We start from the raw sequence: 25,371 nt of genomic DNA, 5'->3' as shown, positions 1-25,371 counted from the left end.
AATGGGAGGTTCCTGACATTATTTGAAGCAATATTTTCCTTTGCAAAAATGTTATCTGCGGCTTTGTTTAGGAGTTATTAACGAAAAACACGGACCAATCAGAGCGCGACCTAGACGCGAGTTGGCACAGTAGTCATGGCGCGCCAACTGTCTATTGGCCGACTGAGCCAACTCGCGTCCAGGTCGCGCTGCGATTGGTCCGAGTTTTTCGTTAATAACTCCTAAACAAAGCCGCGTATAACATTTTTGCAAAGGAAAATATTGCTTCAAATGATCTCAGGAATCTCCCATTTCCGGCTGTTGAAGGAATTTTGGGACACCCTGTATAGAAAAGGGTCCGTATAGAAAAGGGCCTACTCCGATTTTGATGAAATTTAAATATGTTATACAGCAACACATTTTGAACAACTTTTTCCTTTTCCAATATGGGGGGGTCGCTTTTAGTTTTCGAGATATTTCCAAAAAACTATCGCTAATACTGTATTGAATTTTTCGTATTCTTACACGCTCCGTGGCAACGTAAGCCTGTCTCGGTGCGGCGTTTGTTTACATTTTGACGCTGTGGAGGTGAGAGAGAAAACAGGGTCTCACTCTGGTCATGTATATGTAGGGTGAGCTTTCAATTTTGAAAGAATATTTCTGTATTTCCGTATGCGTGGTCCGGCCGGACTTCTCCGCCCCCCACCACCTAACCCTAACTAATTCTGATCTAATGATTTTTCCATTACTGGTTCATATTCTGTATGACGGCTATATAGAATGAAAAGATTATGCGATCAGAATTAGTTCCAGTGGTGTACCCAGGGAGGGGGGCAGGGGGCCAAGTCCCGCCCCCCAAGAAAAAAATGTTTAGCTTCCAAAATTAAAATCGCGAAATAGCCCTGGCTACCGTTGACAGATATTTTGGCTAAAAAAAAGGTCACCACGCAAAACCTAGGTTCAACTCGCCCCCACCCCGCCAAGATTAAATCCTTGGTGCGCCACTGTACTAATCAGAACGTTGGAACTGCGTTTCTCGCCGCGTTCTTCGAACAGTTTCGAGAGTAGAATAATCACTATACTTACTATTCGAACACCATGTACAGCATACCCTCTGAACTGTAAGTTTCGAGCAACTCTACAATGTGGGGGTGTTTCAACATGTGGCATATCGTCGCCTCCCGCTTCAGATCTGCAGCAAGCGTTATAAAATTTTATTTTCGCTCCGCAGGGCGCACGTTTTTAGACGGTATATATGACAAACTGTAACACGATCCTGAACAATGATATGAATAGTATCAATTGTGCGCGCACGCGCGTGTGTGTGTGTGTGTCGTACGGGACGTAAATATTTTCGTATCTCCGCGCACGTTTTCGTTTCTGCTCGCTATTGTTTAGAGGAACGTTGTCTCAAACTTTGCGATCGGTTTGTTCACCCTCGGACGGTGGATAATTCTTACAGCTACATAAATCGTGATGTTTGTTCACGGCTCTATTCATCAATTTTCTGGTCTTTCTTTTGCTTTTAATGTAATCGAATGAAGATCTTTACGCATTGGGTCAAAACGGAAATTGTAGAATCTACGAAGAACGAAAAACGCTGTCCTTTTCTCCGTTCGGCGCGGTCGGTGAGGTCGCAAAGAACGATTTTTCTTAGATGAAGGCTTTTTAGAAGTAGTAGCCCAGTAATGAATGCTCATAAGGGAGGTGTAGAGGAAAATGGAAAGAACACAATTTTTAACTTGGGGACTTTGTTTGGACTAGTTCGGAGGTAAACATACTAAAAGCCCTACTCCTAGGAGGTGAGCGCGGTGCAGTAGGGCACGTATAAGTCCCCTTTATCGGTTTTCCGCTAATATCTCGGAAACTATGTGTCCTAGCGATAAGACCATTCAATACAAAATTAAAGCTGACAAAATGTGCAATAAGATTGACTGCATTCAGTTTTTCACTATCTCGCATAGTTTCCGAGATATCCGCGCTCAAAGTTCACTAATTGTTAAAAAGAAATTTATGCCTCACATTTTTTGCCTTATTTGACTAGCTAACTCTTCAGCATAATTAGTGAACTTTGAGCGCGGATATCTCGAAAACTATGCAAGATAGCGAAAAACTGAATCGAATCAATCTTATGGCACATTTTGTCAGCTTTAATTTTGTATGGAATGCTCTTATCGCTAGGAGGAATAGTTTCCCAGATATCCGCCCTCAAAGTTCACTAATTGTGCTGAAGAGTTAGTGAACTTTGAGCGCGGATATCTCGAAAACTATGCGAGATAGCGAAAAACTGAATCGAATCAATCTCTTGGCACATTTTGTCAGCTTTAATTTTGTATGGAATGGTCTTATCGCTAGGACGCATGCTTTCCGAGATATCCGCGTTCAAAGTTCACTAATTGTGCTGAAGAGTTAGTGAACTTTGAGCGCGGATATCTCGAAAACTATGCGAGATAGCGAAAAACTGAATCGAATCAATCTCTTGGCACATTTTGTCAGCTTTAATTTTGTATGGAATGGTCTTATCGCTAGGACGCATGCTTTCCGAGATATCCGCGCTCAAAGTTCACTAATTGTGCTGAAGAGTTAGTGAACTTTGAGCGCGGATATCTCGAAAACTATGCGAGATAGCGAAAAACTGAATCGAATCAATCTCTTGGCATATTTTGTCAGCTTGAATTTTGTATCGAATGATCTTATCGCTAGGACGCATGCTTTCCGAGATATCCGCGCTCAAAGTTCACTAATTGTGAGAAAGAACTCTTCAGCACAATTAGTGAACTTTGAGCGCGGATATCTCGGGAACTATGCGAGATAGCGGAAAACTGAATCGAATCAATCTAATGGCATATATTGTCAGCTTGAATTTTGTATCGAATGGTCTTATCGCTAGGACACATAGTTTCCGAGATATCCGCGCTCAAAGTTCACTAATTGTGCTGAAGAGCTAGTGAACTTTGAGCGCGGATATCTCGAAAACTATGCGAGATAGCGAAAAACTAAATTCAACCAATCTTGTGGCACATTTTATCAGCTTTAATTTTGTATGGAATGGTCTTATCGCTAGGACACATAGTTTCCGAGATATAAGCGGAAAACCGATAAAGGAAACCTTCTACGTGCCCCCCTGCACCCTGATCACCTCCTAGGAGTGGAGACTTTTAATATGTTTACCTCCTAACTAGTCCAAACAAAGACCCAAAGTTAAAGATTACGTTCCTTCCATTTCCCCTACAACTTTTCGTTAACTGGACTATAGGTGTCGAATTAGACTTTATCTAATAAACACTGCCGGGTGTCGGAAGTGCGTGTCGTGCAAAGTAATTTGGAGCAGTTGTTCGCGAGTAGTTTGCTATTTGTTCGTTCTATGACGTAGGGTCGTCTTCGAATTACGCTGTAACTATGACGCATTCTCATAATATTATTAACCCTTAAAACGATGCAGCTCCTCTTTATTTATTATTAGAACTACTCGTCTCTTAGACACATAGGTGTACAAAAAGGACAATATATTTATTATTAGACATGTAAAAATATACGCGACGAGTAGTCGCTCGCGGAGCTTCCTCACAATGATCTCCTTTCGCGATTATTCAGATTCTCCCATTTTAATTACTATACATCGCGAACACTATTCCGCCCCGTGACTGTAACTCGTACGATTATAACATGCGCATAGTATTCGCAGGGGAAAAAAAACAAAGATATTCTTACTTATCTTTCCCTATTTATAAACTACGCGTATGGTACTATTGCGATCAATGAGAAGATATCTGATGTATGCACATTGTCGCGTATTTATATAACAGTTCATGCAACGGTTTATGAAAGACTCCGCAGTAACAATCAATCAACAAGCGAACGTTATAATTAGAACACACGAGATATTCGCGTTTCATTGAAAAATCATTAATCGCGTTTCATTGAAAAATCATTCGAATTCGATATAGTGTTTCCCGATATGTAATCCAGTGAAATAATAAACGATCAATCCTCCGCGTTTACAACATAATTGAAACAATTGTAGCGGTATCATTCATTGTTCTACACTGTAATTTTTGTCTACGGAAATCTATCCATTTACATCGATTGCCAAACATTTTTAACATCGTCAAAGAACCTTTTCCTTTATGCCGAAGAATATAATATATTTATCACATTAAATGCAAAATAACGAAGGCTCTGTTAATTTAAAGATTAGATTAAATTTATCGGTTTCTTTCTCGGTTGTTAATCAAGATATTAAGATGAGAGTCAAGCAAAAATACTCAAACTTACTTTCTGCAGATTGTGAGCAAGTTTTTAGGGTAGGAAAAAAGTTTCGATCCTGTAGGATCAATGGTTTAGGAGTTATGCTTGCTTAAGGTTGAGCAATCTGCAGTGTTTTTGACAGGTAATGCCGCCATATTGGTTTGTAGTGTCGCGTGCCGCTTACCGAGCAGAGCCGCTAGGTGGTAGTTGGTTGATGATTAGGTCGAGGAGGGGCGGCAAGGTAAGCGGTTCGCGGTCGTCACTACAAACCAATATGGCGGCGCCCTTACCTATCAAAAACACTGCAGTTTGCTCAACTTTAAGCAAGCATAACTCCTGAACGATTGATCCTACAGGATCGAAGCTTCGATCTGTAGCCGCCCCGGGTACAAATCTACTGGATTACATACCAAAGACATCATAATTTATAGGAGAAAGGCAAAAATTTTGAGTCCGGTAAAATAAAAAGCAGGCAAAATGGGTTTCATTTCACCTTAAAATACCGAAACTACTTTCTTGTTCTACTACTCGTTCCATCAATATTGTCGCATCAATTTTACTTTTACCAATACCCCGAAGCTTTTAATTACGCGTGGGATTGTTCGTTAACTGGTTGTCTTCGTTAAACATTATTTAGCGAACGGAATTTTTAATCACGAATACCTATAAAACCGTGCGAAGCATCGGTTATATTGATTCTTGTAGGAAGTCACGGATTGAATATTTTTGGCCAACTCGTTGAATTTATGCAAACAATGGGAAAACTTTACTTTACCGGACTCAATATTTGGTAGATTTGTACCCGGAGAACCAGCAGATCGAAGTTTCGATCCTGTTGGATCATTGGTTCAGGAGTTATGCTTGTTTGAACTTGTGCATTTTTCAGTGTTTTTGACAGGACGCCGCCATATTAGTTTGTAAGGTCGCACGCCACTTACCGAGCAGAGCCGCTAGGTGGTAGTTGGTTGGTGATTGGTCAGAGGGGAGGTGGCAAGGTAAGCGGTTAGCGGTCGCCACTACAAACCAATATGTCGGCGCCCTTACTTGTCAAAAACACTGCAGATTGCTCAACTTTAAGCAAGCATAACTCCTGAACAATTGATCCTAGAGGTTCGAAACTTCGGTCTGCAGTAACCCTGGGTACAAATCTACTGGATTACATACCAAACACAGGAGAAAGGCACAAATTGTGCGTCCGGTAAAGTAAAGATCAGCCGATTCCTGATATTCACAGTTCTTTCTTGAACGACACTAACGAAATCTGATGTATCACCGGTTGTGGGACCGGGATTTCCCACTGTTCCTGAAAGCCGGCGACCATGTTCCAGATTAAAATCGGCGCGCGTTCACGACAACGAAACCAATTCCTATTGAATTGCACAATGAGCGGCACGAATTCACGGACTCGAAACCGCGCGAGCATGTGGCATCGCCGTTGTACTACGTGTAAGCCCTAAACTGGGAAAGACGGTCTAGCGATGGGTACAGTGAATACGTTATGTTTCGAACAACAACCGCCGCGCCGGAAATTAATGGCGGAACACCAGAGAGGGCGGGGATAAAGATACGCGCGCGAGCATCCTCCATTCCCTGTATGGTTGTTTCCCCGCGGACTCTTACCATTTGTACTTAGACCAGGACTGGAGGTAAACTTTGCTACGTCGACGATTTTTACGGCGAACGTCTGCCCCGTCTGCCGGTGAATGCATTTCCGAACAACGCTGAATGGTCCCCTGAAACAAAACGGAAAAGAAAAGGCTGAGTGATAACAATCGAAGCAGAACGCGCGCGCAGGGTCTCGCACTCATTCTTTCTCACTGTGCCAATCGTTCGCGGTCCATTACGCAGCCGTAAACGTGATATCGGGCTTAGCATGAAGCTCGCCGACCTAACCCTATTAAACCCGATAACGGTCCGAGTAATTCGCCGAATGCTGATCGCGCGTGCTATTCATAGAATTCGTAAAAACATGAAGCGCAACGGCTCGATTCGATTTTTGTCCGATGATGAGGAAAGCTTGTTCTGTGTTTGTGGAACCTCGTTTGTTCGAACTGGTCGGGGTACAAGGCTGGCTACAAGGTCGTTCTTTTCGAACAGAAAGATCGCGCGAATTTCACCAACAGTTCGTTGGTGACTCATGTCGGGCGAAGATGTTTTGCTTTCTGGTTCGAAAAAAACGTCGACCATGAAAACTTCACACGGGGGTTTCTCAAGATAAAAGTCTGCTCTATCGCGTGGTATAGTTCGATTTTCCGCTGGACCCTAATTTTTTGAGATAAATTGAAAAATATCCTCAAAAATTGGTGCAAAAGTGGTGTCTCTCCGTCTTTAATCATTGTTTAAACATGTTTAAACAATTATAATGTATTAATATTGGATATCACTGTATTCGGGAAAGTCTACAGAATCTTTTGCTGTAAAGAACAAATCAATATCTTTTATAATAACATCACAATATTTGTTTAAAGTTGAAAAATATGTTTTTTTTCAAAGCCATGTTTTTCAAAAACTGTGCGTATAGGAGAAAAATTAAGGACAGATTCGGAATCAGCGCAAAAAAATCTATAAGAAGGACCCAACAGTATATTGAAATCATAAAAAAAGTTGAAATTTGTTGGACAGTGTTATTATACGTAGCGAGAAATGTTTGGATGCAGATGAAACGGTGTCGCGAGATGCAGATAATACTGATGTTACTGGTCAACTTTGATTTTTTTTAATGGAAACGTATATTTTTTATTGCACCATTCGATGCAGCTGTTTCACTCGATCCTCTATAAAAAGAAGTATGTATTAAGCTATGTATGTGGAACAACGATTAGTTTAGGAGCTACTTTAATTTAAATATTACAAAGAATTATCTTTCTCAGCAATGTTTAAATTAAAAGTAAATAAATAAAAATAAAAAGCTGCATCGATTGGTGCATAGAAAAATATACGCTACCGTTTAAAAAATCAGAGTTGACCTTCGTAAGTCCTTGACGCGTCCGACAAAACAATAGAACACCTAAAAAAGAACTAGTAAAACACCTGCATTGTATGTTCATCTCTTGAAACAATGACGTAAATCAATGTGGAAATATCTGGTGCCCCACCCTGTATAAAGAACGTCAAATTTTAAGGACAAAATTGGGACAAGTTTCGTGAAACGACGAGTGGTTCGAGATTTGATTACCCCGCCAGAAAGACAACGATCCCTATCAGTAATTGATGCAATGAAACCTTAGCTGACCGAAAGCACACTTCGCTTCTGACGTTAAAAATAATTTTCCAATGTTTCCTCGAGATAAGCGATGCTATAAAATAACGATAGTGAATCGACGTATCGGTCGAACAATTTTTACAAGCAAGATAAACGTCCGAGCGCGTTATAAGAAGATTGCAACGATTGTCAGGAAAATTGTGTAGGTACGGAGTCCTCGTGAAAAGCTCGAAGCTTCTCCTCGTCCTTTATCATCTTCTTTCGACGCTGAACGAATTATGGAAAACGACATTTTCTGCCTTTCGATGCTAAAAGCTTTTCTATGAGACGACCTACACAGAATCGGCAAGGTCGCTGGCACGCTGGCATGCCCCACTTTTATCCAAGAAATTATTGACATCTTGTTGTTCCTTAACGATCGCCAATTAATGCCGATCGTTCGAGCGTTAAAAATCATCTGTCCACCGTCGTGAAACCTTACACGAGGATAAGTATTCATACAGGGTGTTTCGTTTATCTGATAACGGAAATATCTTGTGACGAACTGAAGTTACGAAACAAACTTTGTTTACAAAAATTGTTCGCTATGAAGGGTACAATCATATAGTCTAATTTTTTTTAGGGCTAGAATGGTGGGGAGGGAGGATTTCAAAGTCAAATTAAGTTTTTCAAATGGAATGTCCTATTTCGTCAATATATTTCGTTTCAATTTTGAGTTTTATTCTACACAAGTCATTTTGACGAACGACTTATCTAGTAATAGATCAGACTTGATTTTTCTTTCGACTGTCGGACGAACAGTTGAGATTGTTTGTTAACTGTGAGAAGGGATATGTTTATAGAGAAGGAAATAATATTTTTTTCCCACGGTAAAAGCTTTACGTGTAATTTAATATTGTGTAGTTAAGCGAATTATTCTATAGATACAATCCAGTCGTAGAATCGGATCATACCAACGTCAGAAATTACGTTATTTGACCTTATTGTAACCTACAAATGAAGCCTCAGACGGTCGTAATTGAACCACAAACACTTATTGGTGCCATGTACGCATTCGTTGTGAACGAATTCACAACGAAACAGATAGTTCAATGTTGTGTTCCTGTTTACGATAAACTGAGTTTCGAAACTGCAGAGCGCGCATATTTTTATTGAACGTGAAACTATTTAGACTATGGATTTTAAGCACTTACAAAACTGTGAAAATATTAAAAGTTTTTAAAGATATTATTCATATTCGAGTTATCGAAATTATAAAAAGAGGAAATACATTTTCATTTAATTGCTCTTTCATACAACCGACTTAACCAATTTTATAGCAATTTAACTAATTATTATTAAACGCAGAGCTATCTAGACTTTGGGTTTTATGCGTTTATGATAAAACTGTGAAAACATTGAAAGTTTTTAAAGATATTATTTATATTCGAGTTATTGGAATTATTACATTATTAATTTAATTGCTCTTTCATACAACCGACTTAACCAATTTTATAGCAATTTAACTAATTATTATTAAACGTAAAACTATCTAGACTTTGGATTTTACGCATTTATGATAAAACTGTGAAAACATTGAATGTTTTCAAGGATATTATATATTATGTATTCTTTTCGACTTATCGAAATGATTAAAAGAGAGAATTATATTTTCATTTAATTTGTCTTTCATACAATTAACTTCTTTATACTCATAAATGTATAGAATACGAAACCATTATTTCGAGCAACATATTTAAAATAAAAATATTCAAATATTTCGAGTTGAAATACAAATATACTTTTAATATTCTTCGAATAAAACACTATTTCAAAATTATGTTATTTAAATTGAAATATCTCCTGAACTACTAAATTTTCGACATACATAGGTTAGTACTTTTATATAACGAATGTCCAGCTGCATCGATTGATGTATTAAAAAATACTTCATTCCATTTAAAAAAATGAAGTTGAGCTTCATATGTCCTTTACGCGTCCACCTCAACTGCAAATTGGTAATTGCATTTCGTTTTCCTCGAATATCTTCTAAAATGTTGACCGAATAGAAAAATGTGTTAGACGAAACCTGTAAATCCAGGCAGGCTGCGATTTTTATGTCCCATTACAATTTTTCGTGAAACGAACGGTTTACAAGAAAATTGAGAAAACCCGTGCCTCAAGGCGCTTGAACGTTAGAAGAATTAATTAAAATGCTCATAACATCGTTTTCCTCGAATATCTTCTAAAATGTTGACCGAATAGAAAAATGTGGTAGACGAAACCTGTAGATCCGGGCAGGCTGCGTTTTTTATGTCCCATTACATTTTTTCGTGAAACGAACGGTTTACAAAAAAATTGAGAAAAACCGCGCCTCAAAGCTACTAGCATCAGATTAATGCCCCCTTGAAACCAAGCAATTTCCATGTGATACATTTTTTCCTCCCTGTATATTATAGAATTATTTGCTATTTACTGTTTGGAATACAATTTCACGAAAAGTGTTCGTCGAAGATTAAAAGAGCAAGTACAGCAGAGGGCATTGGAAATTTAGAGAGCACCGCGCGAATTACAGTCCGGTGCAATTAAAGTGGACGCATTTCCCGGAGGATTCGCGGACGACGCTCGGTGTCGAAGTGCATCGTTCAAGTTGCACCGTGTCAAAGTGCAACGTCCCGTTGCATCGACATTAATGTTTCATCTCTATAGTTCCGTTGTTTCCACATTATTGGATGCGTATAGACGTGACGGACACGGTGCTTGCGAACAGGAAACAAGGGGAATAGGAAATTCCCTGATATCCCTGATGAATTCCATTGATAAATAGAATTATTAGAGAACTGCAGGAATAAACGTCACCCTTACCGTTCAGCCGCAGGATTTCGGGAGAGAACCCCCCCCCCCCCCTCTCTCTCTGACGAACTAGGCTTTTTGATTTATTGAGTAGCACCAATTGAGCACACTCTCGTTGATTGCAAGTACCTATCGCACGTCTTTCATCGTTCGACAATAATCGACGCGATATCGGCATACGCATTACAAACTACTTCGAGAAATATTGGCCGAATCACTGGCGAATTGTCAAGAGTGTTATCGTCACGGTTGATATTGTCTTTTCAGTCGAATAACATTTCCACGCTGATCATTCGAACCAGAGCTGCGCATTATTCGAATTGTTCCCAAGAAATATTTATCGGAAATGATTCTTAATCTCATTTAAATAGATACCTAAAATTTATCTAAATATTAAAAAAAAGAATATTTATGAAGAATAATTCTTTTCGGTCGAATAACATTTCCACGCTGATCATTCGAACCAGAGCTGCGCATTATTCGGATTGTTCCCAAGAAGTATTTATCGGAAATGATTCTTAATCTCATTTAAATAGATCTCTACAATTTATCTAAATATCTAAAATAGAATATTCATGAAGAATAATTCTTGTCAGTCGAGTAACATTCGAATTGTTCTCAAGAAATATTTATCGAAAATGGTTCTTAATCTCATTTAAATAGATATCTAAAATTTATATAAATATCTAAAATAGAATATTTATGAAGGATAATTCTTTTCAGTCGAATAACATTTCCACGCTGATCATTCGAACCAGAGCTGCGCATTATTCGGATTGTTCCCAAGAAGTATTTATCGGAAATGATTCTTAATCTCATTTAAATAGATCTCTACAATTTATCTAAATATCTAAAATAGAATATTCATGAAGAATAATTCTTGTCAGTCGAGTAACATTCGAATTGTTCTCAAGAAATATTTATCGGAAATGATTCTTAATTTCATTTAAATAGATATCTAAAATTTGTATCTAAATATTTAAAATAGAATATTTATGAAGGATAATTCTTTTCAGTCGAATAACATTTCCACGCTGATCATTCGAACCAGAGCTGCGCATTATTTGAATTGTTCCCAAGAAGTATTTACCGGAAATGATTCTTAATCTCATTTAAATAGATCTCTAAAATTTATCCAAATATCTAAAATACAATATTTATGAGAAATAATTCTTTTCAGTCGAATACTTTATTCGGAGAATAATCCATCATAATTCCGAATAAATTATTCTCCCTATGGAATCGAATAGTTCATAATTATTTATTCGAATATACACTGGAAAATTATTCGAATAATAATGCGAATAATTGCTTATTACTAGACTGCGGATCTTTATTGCAAGAAGTAGAAACTAAAACTTCAATTTTTAAAATTCTTCGACAATTTTACATTTCATCTACTCAATTTTGCTATAAATGCATCAATATCCGCAGTCTACTTATTACGTTTGATTTTACTTGAATTAATTTAATTAATACGTCCAATCCGCATTGTGATTACGAGCAGGAGTCGCCAGATAAGAGGAGGGAGCACGAGTTGAGGGGAAAAGTTACCCTTTCTATGCCAGTATTGGACACATACGCGTCAGAAACGAAACGCGTCACGTGACCGGGCTGCGGCGGAGGGGAATAGCGTCGTAGAAGGGGAAGGTAGAGTGTGGGTAGAGCGACTCTGCCCACACTGCCAATGTCCCGGTTCTCCCACTATCAACTATTTCATACTGCTCTTACTATATTTGTAGTTGTCAGGTAAAACGCCGCATGTCACAATTTCAAAAATTTAAGTTTATGTATTAACACGTTCGCTGCCAACAATGAATTATCTCGTAGGTCGAAGTTTGCGTTTAGGTTCGTCGTAAAACATTTTATCGCAAAAATCGACTACGATATAACTCGTATAATTAACAAAGCAATTTAAAAAATTATCTAAAAAACATCTTTCCCATAAATACATGTTTTGTATTTTTATTTTACAATTAATTAAAGTTTGTCGGCGTGGTGGGACCGTTTTTGAAAATGTCGCTCGGCAGCGAACGTGTTAATTGAGCTTTGTAGTATAGGATTTACGTATTTGCCGGAAAAAATGTCATGAAAATAAATTCGATGCAGAAAGTGAAATTAAATAACATGCAGGGTTCTTCTTGACAACTACAGATATTACTATATACATTATAACACTCCTAATCCCCCCCCCCCAACCTCCTCCTACACTCCACGTGACTTTGGCGAGGACTCAAGAGTGAGTCACCAATTACCCAGACCTATTTTAAGATGTTTAATAATGTTAAGAATGCTTTCCATAGAAATTGCTTTGGCTTGTTTCCCGAACAGGAAACAATCCGCGGCAATTTAACTTATTTAGGGTGGATCCCTATCGTCAAAATAAGTTGTCAAGGGCGTTTTCATTTAGTCAGACAATGAAGCGGCGGGCTGCCACCCTGTTTATTCAGTCCTCGCGCCTTGCCAGTTCAAAGTTGATAGTTTATTCACTGTATCCCACATCTTGGGGACAATGAAGCGTCGGTTCGCGTTTCTAGGGTGATATCTTTTCCTTTGACGGCAGGAAGATTAACTTGATTTCGCGTAGTCAATCTTACTGGCGCGGTCTGCTGTTCGAGTGGATCAAACATCTTTGTCTCAGTATCGTCGACTACGCGTCTGCCTCGGCCTCTGACTGTTGTCAGAGGAGCACGCCTGCATTCTACGTACACGACAAAAATAAGCTACGCCCTTGATGTATATTAAATACGGCAGTATACAGAAAACATCAATGCCAGCACCCTGTGCGTTAACCTTGGGCCGATTCCCCGATACACCTCTTGCGTATTAATTACTGGAAACTAACAGGTGAGTCCGGCTAGACCAACGAGGAAAATAATCACTCGTTCTCGAACATCCCTTCGCATCAACTCCGTTAACCCTATTTAAAACCGACATTAATTCAGTTACGATTTTTCAGGGACTAAAAATAACAGATATTCTACAATTTTATACGATAAAAATCATTAATACAAAGTTGATTATTATTGACATTTAAGATAATCTACACAAAATATGAAGAAAGAAATTCGAAGAACAAAATGATTTAAAAATATCGATTTTTAATGGTTAATTAATGGTTAAATTCTGGTACAAATTATCGCGAACACCCTGTATGAATATGAGCCTTTTCGAAAAATGGCAGAGAAGTTGGCCAATTTTAGTTATATGTACATACAGTGACTCCCATTAATATTCGGACGCTCTAAAAAACGCGATAATCTTTTTAATATTGTACTATACCATTCAAACTTGTTTCGGAAGCTAGAGCACTTAGTTCACTACAGGATGTGAAAAGAAATCTTCTCGAAAATTGCAATTGATCGGAATTGTAGAGAAAATACTAAAAGATCCATTTTACAACTTTTTTATATGGGCCTATATTGAAAATTTAAAAAATACGTTTTGTAGATCTGTTTCAATTAAACATATCCTGAAAATTTCGTCAAAATCGGTCGACGTTGCAATGAGCTACAAGCGTTTAAAGATGGTAAAAATTGCAGATTTTCACGATTTTCAGCCTATAACAGCAGTAAATCTAAGAATTCTTACATCTTTCAATGACTGTCATTTTTCCCCGCATCAACCGATTTCGATGAAACTTTCACAATGCGTATATAACCCACACAGATCTACAAAACATATTTTTCAAAATTTCAATATAGACCCGCATAAAAAAGTTGTAAAATGCAACATTTAATATTTCCTCTACAATTCCGGTCAAATGCAATTTTTGAAAAAATTTCTTTTCACATCCTGCAGTAAACTAATTGCTCTAGCTTTCCAAAAAAGTTCAAATCGCATAGTCCAATATTTGAAAAGTTACGCTCTTTTTAAGAGTGTCCGAATATTAGTGGGAGTCACTGTATAATATATATTTCTGTGTGGAAAACTTTGTACATTTCTAAATTTAATTAACGCTTATCTACGTTCGTGAAAAACAAGCGCTGCTCGTCTATCGTTTTTGAAAAATACAAGTCTCGCGTTGCAATCGTTTAATATATTTTTACGATAAGACGGATAAAAATGTTTCGGCAATAGAAATCTTTCTTCCAGTTCTCTAGCTTGTTTCCTCTTGAAGCTATAATCAAGCAGTATCGTAAATTACCACCGATTCGTGATAACGATCTCCTTTGAGATAGATAAGAATTGAACGGTGTATCGTCAATATCTCTGTTCCACGTGACACCAAAAACGTGATACCACTGGAACAAGAATCTTGACGTCACGAGAACAGTATTTGATGTTATCAACTTCAGACACGGCCACTCTAGTACAGGCCGGAACATGACATGTGGCAACAACGCATACAGACAGAACATCTGTTCGATCAGCTGGTCTGATTAAGTTACTGCGTGTGTGCTTAGCTTCTCACCATATTGTTCAAGCATAAAATTAAGTCAAGAACAACACACTGTTCAAGAATTAAATTGATTATGAATGGACAAGCTGTTCAAGAAGAAAATTCATTTAAAAACAGCACCCTCTTCAACAATGAAATCACTGTGAGAACACCATATTGTTCAAGCATAAAATTAATTTAAGAACAACACACTGTTCAAGAATTAAATTGATTATGAATGGACAAGCTGTTCAAGAAGAAAATTCATTTAAAAACAGCACCCTCTTCAACAATGAAATCACTGTGAGAACACCATATTGTTCAAGAATAAAATTAATTTAAGAACAACACACTGTTCAAGAATTAAATTGATTATGAATGGACAAGCTGTTCAAGAAGAAAATTCATTTAAAAACAGCACCCTCTTTAACAAAGAAATCACTGTGAGAACACCATATTGTTCAAGAATAAAATTAATTTAAGACCAATACACTGTTCAAGAATAAAATTAATTTAAGAACAATACGTTGTCCAAGAATAAAATTAATTTAAGAACAATACACTGTTCAAGAATTAAATTAATTTAAGAACAATACACTGTTCAAGAATTAAATTAATTTAAGAACAATACGCTGTTTAAGAATTAAATTAATTTAAGAACAATACGCTGTTTAAGAATAAAATTAATTTAAGAACAATACGCTGTTCAAGAATAAAATTGATTTAATAACAATACGCTGTCCAATAATTAAATTGGTTTACGAGGAAAATTCATTTAAGAACAGCACACTGTTCCAGGATGAAATTGATTATGAATGGCATACTGATCAAGAAGAAAATTAATTTTTAGAATAAAATTTTAATCTAAGAGATCATACTGTTCAATGAAAAGATTAATTGAAAAAGGCATTGGCTCACTGTCGAAGAAATAAATTGATTTAAGAATGGCACACTGATCAACAATGAAATGAATGTGAGAACAGCATACTGTTCAACAATGAAATTAATGTAAGAACACCATATTGTTGAAGAAGAAAAATTAATTTAAGAACATCAAGAATAAAGTTGATTATGAATGGCACAGTGTGCAAGAAATAAATTGATTATGAATGGCACATTGTTCCAGAAGAAAATTGATTTTTACAATGAAATTAATCTAAGGCATCACATTATTCAATGAAAAGATTAATTGAAAAAGACCTTGTTCAAAAATGACATACATAACACCAAACGTCGAAAGAGATCATGAAGATCAGAAACTATGTAGTTTCGTCCACAGGATTTTCCGAAAAATCCGTCCACCGCTCAACCATCGGATTCAATTGGTCAATACTAATTTGGCAAGCGGTAATCAGGAAAGATCGCGAGATAGTGTTATGTCAGGGCACGCTAGCCTGGGAGTGACGACCCCAACAGTGTTCTAAAAAAAAAATCAGCTCGGCTACTCGCGACGATGCACGCGACACTTGAACAAATAAGCCCGCTAAGAGTACTGCATATGTATAGCCTTCCGAATAAAAAATTGCTTAACTTCTGTTATCACGGTTGTGGTTGCCACAACAACGCTGGGAAATCCAATATCAATTATCAGAGAAGTTGAACAGATTATAAAACGATGGGGGAGCATACGGGAGAAGTAAGTGCTCGCATAGATGGTGAAGACAACGGAACCATTTTCGATGTTTATTTCGTTGTTCGCGTGTTTGTGCCTGGCGGCGACGGTCTCGGGTAAATACATTTTCTTTGTTTACTTTTTACAATGCATAACGAAGCATTCGACGCGTGGAAACAACGATGTTAACTAGAAACACATATTACGGGTGGATATGCCCATAAGTAATGTCGTCTTTATAGATTGATTAAACATTGCCACCTCACTCGGGGACTACATACTAAGTTGTTTATATTTACTGTGCTTATTGCCCAATTAATCTGTAATTAATTTGTTCATACCGAACGCTGAGGAAAATAAATATTATTACAAATATATACAAACGACATTATTTATACGTTCCCCCCCAATAATTGAAATACTTTACCTTCTGATAAACTAGCTAAGTGAACATATTTAGTCATTTTCAAAACTTGCTGTTCCTCTTTTGATTGAACGATCAATTTTTCGCTTTATCACACACAGTGTCCATTTTGCTATAAAGTATTTTGTATTTATACGAACTGCTTGCTACATCAAATTTGTTTATGTTCGTAACGGTATATTGTCGGAAAGACACCCGGTTGAAAGGTTAAAAATCCGCGATTTGGTACTAGGAATTTATTTTCGTAAAGAAGAGATTCAAGGACCGTAGCAATTTTCATCATGAATCAATGAATAACTCCACGCACTATAATCTAATCATGTCCTTGAGAATTATCTTTTAATCCATATACACTCCTCAACAATAATTGCACAAAAGGTTCCAATTTATTGTTTATCCATTTCTGTTGTGCACTTCAGTTCTTAATGTCCTCATACTTCAAACGAAAACATCTGTTCTGGTTAAAACAATGAATGGTAGAATTTTCTATGGATCTTTGTAAAGAATAAAAATCTTCTGTGTCAATTGTTAGTGATAACAAACATATAAAAATTCCTTTTTAACATTTTTCCTTGTAAACGATATCTTTACGAAATATTCAAAATGTTTCTTCCAGTTCTGACCTTGAATGACCTTTAAGGTTCTTGTGTCGCATACGAATGAATTTGCCTTGACACACAATTCGAGATATAATATGAAAGAATATAATTCCATTAAAAAAATTGAAGGTCATCTTCATTTCTAAGAAATTAGCACAAAGAAAAACAAATTACGTTCGCCAGTACATTGTTTTCGAGAAACAATATTATTTTTTCCACTTTCATCATTTTTCTAACGCTTACTATTTATAAGAAAAACGATGGCTAGTAATATAGCGTGAACATCCTGTAGAGCCGAATAATTCTTCATGGTTTCGCCGTTACAATCTCAATAATCGTGAATTAACAATATTAGAATCCGTTATTTAGACAGGAAACGTAAAGAGCTAGTGTTTAGAAGCTTCCGAGAAGTAAACTAGTTAGAAAACTGATAAACATTCCAATTTTGCAGCGAATTGCGATGTATCCATTGCAAGGGGCTACTACGGAGACCTAAAAGAGCCGCAGCCGTTGATCCTGACCGAAACTGGCAATGATTTCTTTTATCCGAATACTGGAACGCCTAAGTTGCTGCTCCAAAGGGGACAGTCCGTCCTGATAGCGTGTCCAGGCAATCAAAATAAAATCACCAACACTAACGTCAAGGAAGCGAAAGCTACCTGCGAAAGTGGCAAGAACTTCATTGTTAACGGCGTGACTCGACCATTCTCGACGATAACGTGCAACACGAATCCTACGATCAGCGCCAAGGTCCTGCCGCAGAAATGTTTAGGAAACAAGACATCGATTGCCATCGGCTTCCAATTGGCTACGAAATTCTTGACAACCATCGAAGTCTGTCGCAACGACAACAATTACGAGACTTACTACACGAAATTCCAATTGACTAGGAAGTGTAAACAAGCTCAATCAGGCTATCCCAGGTGAGTCAGGTCATATGGATTTTCTATGCACCGATTGGACTAGCTAATTAGTGGTCAGTAATCAGGGTCAGTGATTGGCACACAGGAAAACGGATTGCAGTCGACTAGTCACTTGATTTGGAATCAGATTTCTTCACTGATATGTTGCGGACGATCTCGAAGATTGATTTACCGTCGCACTTATCGCTTCTTCGGTAGAGCACGGTGAATCATTTATCAGTATATTGACAGTTTATTTTGGGATTGAATCTTCCCGATAATACAGCCACGACAGTTTAAGTCAGGCATGTCCAAATTCTTCTACGTCGCGAGCCACACGGTCCCCACCATCAATCAGTCCGTCTTCCACTACCTGCCCGAAGCTTCAGCCACAAATGCCATGCAATTCTGATCGTACGATCGTCCCTTCCCGTTATGAAGTGCGATCTTCCAATTTTAATCTAAAACCCGTAAAAGTTCAAAATTCCACCGACAAGACGTTCTAAAATCAGAAGGTCGTTGTCAACCTCGCGTTGACAGAACCTGTGGCACAATACAAGAGAAACAATGACTGCCCTCCCGTCGCTTTCGAAAGAACTATTGCATACTGTATATCCCTTCTCCACAACGAATAAAGCAAGACTGATTAGTAGACTGCGGATTTTATGCGTTTACGACAAACATGAGAATATGAAACGGTATCTTTCTACTATTTTCAACTCGTTACAATCGTTAAAAACAGAAACAAATGCCTACGTAGCCCCTGCATCTTGCAATGGATGAAGACAATTTTGAATTTGCATAAAAATCCGCGGTCTACTGATCAGTCTAAAATTGGGAACATCTTAGCCAGCACTTTTAACATTCCACAGCCGGAAGTGGAAGATCAAGATCAACGCTGCCAAGCTGTAATCGCAACTTTGTTCTGGTTCCAGACCAACTTGGCAGCCGGGGAACTATTTCAACGGAATGGACGTACAGCAACTCTACCACTGGGAAACGCAGCGATCAGCGATTGACAAGATTTTGGGACCTAACTCCCCGATGAGTAAACTGATAACGAATAAGGTGCGACTGACGCGTGGACACCTGGCAGCGAAAGGCGACTTCGTTTACGGTGTCCAGCAGAATGCTACCTTCCAATATCTGAACGCGGCTCCGCAATGGGCCAGCTTCAATGCGAAAAACTGGGAGGTGCTGGAGTCGTCCGTCAGGAACTTCACCGCGCGCAGATCTCTGGACCTCGAGGTATACACGGGCGTTCACGGACAGATGACAATGCCGGACAATCGCGGGAACCAACGGGTGATAACGATAAGCAACGGTCGCTCGAAACCGATGCTGGTGCCCAGATTCTTTTGGAAGGTGATCTACCATCGGCCGAGTAAAAAGGGCACCGCGTTCGTGGGGCTGAACGATCCCTTCATCACCTACGCCCCGTCGAACGCGTATCTGTGCAACAACAGGATCGACGGGAAAATAACGTGGCTATCATGGTCGGCGAACTATACCGAGGGCCTCTCGTATGCATGCACCGTTGGTGATCTCAGCTCGAAGATCCCAACAATTCCCCGGCTGGATGTGGTGGATATATTAATATAACTATGTATATCATCCACCCCATCCCCCAGAGTTTGGTTGTACCAACGGGGAAACACCTCTTGAAACAAGGATACTTGCCAAATCTACCTCTTGACACAATTCTGCGATACCCAGACCCGATACGTATCGCTAATGGGCCACGGATACTTCTACCCAAATATAATCAATCTCCGAGCTTGAACTTCTACAGCAGAGCTGCTGCTCAACACGTCTATTAACGGTCAAGGGCGCCCGTCGATGACACTGGGCAAAGCTACAGGCAAAGCTACGGGCAAGTGACTCACAAGCAGACTGCAAAGCCTTGTCTCACGGATTTAGTTGAGATTTTACAGAGTTATACATAGGTCTCGTTCCCCTGATCACGAAAATACTGCATTGTAGGGGCAGGCTAATTAAAAATGGTACTTATAATTTTGTAGAAGACACGCTAGATCTATTTATTACCACGCACACAAAAGATAATCATTATTATTACGAAACATTATCACAAAAGATAATAATTAATATTAACCCTTAACAGTCGAATGGCGAGTCTGAGGCGCCACTCAAAATTGCTGCACCTTCATTGAAAATATTGTTTACATTATTAAAAATGTAGGTATCTAATCAATAACTAAACATTTAGGTATTGCATGTGGTACCACACCAATTTCATGTCCACAAAATTTTTAAAATCGTGGGGAATGGATATATTCTAGGACGGAAGAAATGTTTAATTTTCGAGTTAAAATATCTCCGAGTGCAAAGGGTTAATTCGGGAATTTCATGCGGATGATCGAATGATTGTTCTTCCCCAGCCTCATTACTCTCCCGGCTTTGCACCAGCTGACTTTCCAGGTCCCCCGAAATTGCAATTAGTTTTTAGAGATAGACGTTTTCACACGATTGAGGAAATTGAGAGGAACTCAGCGCAGGCTCCGAAAGACATCCCACAAACCACTTAAGAGGACTGCTGTCGGAAGTGGACACACCGCTGGGATAAGTGTGTTATCGGGAGCTGAAAAGAAGTCATGCGTGTGCCGTCGAAACCTAAACGTTGGGTACACGAAAGCATCGATGCAGGGGACTCCCTGCCAAAACTGGTGCCAACTATTATCCTCCTTTTCCCCTACTCCAACGTCCCCCATTAAGGGGCTAGTACACCCTGGATTGTAACTAGAAAATAACTAGAATCTTACTAGATTTTGGGTCGAAAATATGGGTCCGGTACTTAACGTTGTTTGACCTTATTTGGGCAAATTTTTCGCTGGGTGAGGGCTCATTCTAAAGAGGAAGGTTAGATGCACTGCGCTCTTCTCATGATTTTAACGAGATTATGTTTATATCTAATAATATGATGGCCCAAAGTAGAGAAAAAATCTAGGGAAAAAACCCGCAGATTTCAATGCATTTTGTGTCTCTAAAAGACTTTTTTGACTTATGAGATGACTGGAGTGCATTCTAACCTTCCTCTTTAGAATGAGCCCTCGCCCAGCCCAAAATTTGCCCAAATAAGGTCAAACAACGTTAAGTACCGGACCCATATTTTCCACTCAAAGTCTAGTAAGATTCTAGTTATTTTCTAGTTACATCCGAGGGTGTACTACCGCCTTAAGACCGTAGACCACGGCGCCCGTGCCCGTACACTGGTCTGGTCATCAGAGAGGGGGTACATCATCTCACCATGATTCCCTCACCTGGCATCACTGCTCCCACTCTTTTACAACGCTATTCCCCCACGCTTCCGCCAAGGGCCGGTCACGTGACGCGTTTCGTCTCTGTCGTGCATGTGTCACAATGTCACGTGACTAATCCGGTACTGGCAGAGAGAGGGTAACCTTTTCCCCTCAATCCGAGGCAATTCCCCTCATCTGACGACACTGAGTCTGTGTTCACTCAGTATTCCGAAGAAATCTGAGGGAAAGTAAGAGTTCGACGTTGATAGATAAAGATAAATATCAACTTTGGTGAATTAAAACTGTCGGCGAAATCGATATCGGTCGAACGTTGTCGATTACGACATTGTCGGTGAAATGATTGTCGGTGAAATGATTGTCAGTAATTTGATGCAAACCCCTTCTCGCTGCAACGAAACTGTAAGACGATCTCTATTAATGACACAGCGAATAATGTGCGATCAATTTCCAGTGTTAAATAGTAAATGAGCTACATAATCAGTTCGTTAAATTGTATGGTATTATAAATAGTTAAATGAAACTGAAATCTGCTTGATTAAGAGTGGAGGAAGCAACGGCGGGCTCCGTAGCACAGCTGGGCGAGGGGCGGAAGTGTCCCCTGGTGGGGACAAAAGTCTTAATCTGGCGATTGGTGTTTGTAAGCAAATGAACGAATTGCGAATGAACTGTGAGTTAGCCTGCAGACAGATTTGAAAAAGAGTTTTTGAAAGAAATGGTCTCTGCTTCGACTGTTTCGACATTCGTGACAGGGATGAAATTTCACGTAGAATACGCACGATTCCACTTTATCTGTACCAGTCGCATTGTTCGACCGACGTAACGCGGTTACACAGAAGAGTAGAGTTTCACTTTATAGTCGTTCAATTTGCTCGTTTGTCCGATGCCAACGGTGGCGTGATATTGCAGCGATGATCCAGTGAAAGAGAATGATAGCCACGTTTTACAGCGAGCATGATAATCCCATTAACGCTCGCAGTAAACATTCGCCTATTTTCTCTTTTAGATATTCACCGCGAATCGTTTGATTATGTCTTCAACATTTACTTTAGTGCGAACCCCTTGGATCATTCTTGTATCTATGTGATCGATGACGCTTAGGGCCGTTCATTGGTTTATTTATCAATTTTTAAAAACATATTTTGAAGGCTCTTCTTGCAGACGCGTTGATCTCTCTATTGTCCCTGATGCTGCAACTATTAATTTAATCAATTCACTGGAAATCGAGTAACGAAATGACGATTTTCATACTCTGGGTTAAATTGACCCGCAGTCCGTCTGAAAGGAAGGCATAACATTCGTATTTCGTAAACTCTGCTTGAAGTGTTCGTTGCGAGACTGACTCGTTATTATGCGGCAAGGAATTCAAGTGTAACATTAGAGATGAAACATTATTAAACAAATCGTAGGACCTTTTATGCAAATTGACAAGAACATGAGTGGATGGAGCCCGAGAATACAGCGCAGATCAGGAGATATGCGAACAGCGGGGCCCTGAACTGTTCCTAATTTGGGTCAGATAGTGAGGACGACGCGAGGAAGACAGCGAGGAAGACAGCGAGGAAGACAGGGAGGAAGACAGTTAAGGAAGACAGTGAAGGAAGACAAGGAGGAAGACAGTGAAGGAAGACAGCGAAGGAAGACAGCGAAGGAAGACAGCTAAGGAAGACAGCTAAGGAAGACAGCGAAGGAAGACAGCGAAGGAAGACAGCGAAGGAAGACAGCGAAGGAAGACAGCGAGGAAGACAGCGAGGGGGAAGGAGGCTCAATAGTGATGGGTTTTTTAGAAGGTAGTGGAGGATCCAAACACCTGATCCCCGAATCCCACACTACACCTTCTTTTTTTCTGTTTGAGGGCGGTGGGAGAATGTCACTTACGCACACCCCCTCCTCAGATGACGGCTGGAGGGGGTAGTGTGAGACTCGGCTACCCCTAGATGGAATTTGGGGGAAACGGGACTATAGGGACTATATCCCTACCCATACCCACTAAACCTCCACTGCCCAAGGCCTCTCGGGCCCGTCGCCTCAAAATCGTCCGCGGTTAACGGAGGGTGCGCGACCAGCTCTTTGCATTACAACACCTCACCTACCACGGAGTTAACCACTCCTGTTCTTGGCTTTTCCCACACTACCGCCTTCCGGGATGTACATAAATGTATTTTTTCCCTCACCCTCAACAGAAGAAAGGACTTTTTATGCAATTATTTTTGTGGAGCGTCTAGAGAATGACAATGGTGAATTAACAAACGGTGAATTCGATTGTGCAATATTGAATTCCACGAAACACAGTCGCCAGATTAAGACTTGTGTCCCCACTCTATCTTCCCCTTCTACGCGGCATGTGTCCGGTACCGGCAGGGAGAGGGTAACTTTTTCCCCTTAATTCCCGCTTTCTCCTCTCATCGGGAGACTCTACAGGAAAAGCATTTAAAATTGCTCAAGATAGTTCTAACATTAAACTAATAATAACAAAGTTTATTATTTTAGAACACTTTGAAAAGACGCTTTTAACGCTTCCTGCACTCGCACGCAAAAAAACCAAAGTATTTTTCCTTGTTAAACCTGAAAAATGGACAAGCTCGCAGGTAACATAACTCCACGAGGTACAAAATGAGGTAATCCAAAGACATGCCCCTTGACATATATTAAGTTTAAAGTGGAAGGTTAAATGGAACATTATTTATAATAAAACGTCCAATGCCTCTCCATTGTCTTTTCACATTGCTCTTTTTTTCTTCGGATAAGAGAGAGAGAGAGACGTTGATCAAAACGTTTTTGCTCTTACTTTCGTTCATAAGTGATCTGGTATCTGTTTATAGAACTTGTCTGCTCTCTACAAGATTGAATTTGATCGAAGGTCATAAGTACAAGATTTTTAATAGACAACAAGCACAAGATATGCATTTACCTCTACGGTATTTAATTCAAGCTCTTTGAACACGATACTGTTCTAAAATTGGAACAGCCGGGAAATAGAACACGACTGATTTCGATGGGTGCTACTTGAAATCGTTGCGTTAACATGAGATAATCCGGATATATGTATATGGCTACGTTGATTTCATACGCCGTTTCACCCAAACGTTTTTCATAGTACCCGAAAAGGACGATTCATCCGCTTTACTTCCAGTGTGAGAAGCTGAAAGCGACTAATTTTACATGGATGATCAATAATTGAAATCATCGAATTTTTCGACGCTTTCCCAACTTTTTACCAAATTAATGTAAGTGATAAAAAAGAATGTTTCTGCGAATGAACAGCGTGAATGGAGAGGAATAATAGAACCACAGGATTTAAGAAACAGCACGGACTCGAGGGTTTTTCTTAGATCAAGGCTTCACTGTATTAGTGAAGTTGTTTTTTGTTGTCATCCTGAAACGGTGTTGAACGAGTAAACACTGTAGTCAGATCTGAGTCAGGTCCGAATCGAAAACATTGAATTTTTCGAAGCTTTTCTAACTTTTTACCAAATTAATGTAAGTGATAAAAAAGAATGTTTCTGCGAATGAACAGCGTGAATGGAGAGGAATAATAGAACCACAGGATTTAAGAAACAGCACGGACCCAAGGGTTTTTCTTAGATCAAGGCTTCACTGTATTAGTGAAGGTGCTTTTTGTTGTCATCCGGAAATGGAACTCATTCTGTCTATACACGTTACCGATTCCTCTGAACAGACTGAAGACTGTCACGGCACTTATGGAGAGTGTTTATGGAAGTCCTCTAACAGCCTAAAGTAGATTTATGTTGATTAAGTTTTACGAGTTTGCACTGATCACCTTTCCCGTATAAATGCCCTTCCTCCAAGATCGACTACGTGAAATGAAAACTTTCGAACGAGAAACTGACAGCTTCAAGTAGATATAATTGTTACGAATTGAAATTAATTAATAAAGCTCTGCAAGCCGGCATCGT

The 25,371-nt window shown here is 39.1% G+C and overlaps 2 protein-coding genes across 9 annotated transcripts in view; one reads left to right on the top strand and one right to left on the bottom strand.

The window, feature by feature from the left end:
* Cask (peripheral plasma membrane protein CASK) overlaps positions 1-25,371 on the bottom strand; it is a 601,001-nt gene that overhangs the window by 557,061 nt on the left and 18,569 nt on the right. For all 8 annotated transcript variants that reach the window (XM_076443708.1, XM_076443712.1, XM_076443710.1 and 5 more), the window contains exons 2-3: positions 5,848-5,960; positions 1,066-1,171 (exon numbers count right to left, since the gene is read on the bottom strand). In XM_076443708.1, the coding sequence (XP_076299823.1) occupies positions 1,066-1,171; positions 5,848-5,960 (219 nt within the window). The remainder of the gene's footprint in view (positions 1-1,065; positions 1,172-5,847; positions 5,961-25,371) is intronic.
* Positions 12,921-20,213, top strand: LOC143218502 (salivary endonuclease-like). Its single transcript, XM_076443718.1, has 3 exons — positions 12,921-16,370; positions 17,729-18,200; positions 19,115-20,213. The coding sequence occupies exons 1-3, from the start codon at positions 16,295-16,297 to the stop codon at positions 19,779-19,781; spliced, it is 1,215 nt and encodes a 404-aa protein (XP_076299833.1). The 5' UTR covers positions 12,921-16,294; the 3' UTR covers positions 19,782-20,213.

The sequence above is a fragment of the Lasioglossum baleicum genome, chromosome 19 (assembly GCF_051020765.1).
Source record: "Lasioglossum baleicum chromosome 19, iyLasBale1, whole genome shotgun sequence".
Classification (NCBI taxonomy): domain Eukaryota; kingdom Metazoa; phylum Arthropoda; class Insecta; order Hymenoptera; family Halictidae; genus Lasioglossum; species Lasioglossum baleicum.
Note: the sequence above shows the minus strand (reverse complement) of the source record. Positions and strands in the feature narration are given on the sequence as shown.

Coding starts and splice junctions, on each gene's coding strand:
- LOC143218502 (XM_076443718.1), top strand. CDS start 16,295: ATGGTGAAGACAACGGAACCATTTTCGATGTTTATTTCGTTGTTCGCG. Junction 16,371..17,728: donor CCTGGCGGCGACGGTCTCGG/GTAAATACATTT, acceptor CCAATTTTGCAG/CGAATTGCGATGTATCCATT. Junction 18,201..19,114: donor GCTCAATCAGGCTATCCCAG/GTGAGTCAGGTC, acceptor TTCTGGTTCCAG/ACCAACTTGGCAGCCGGGGA.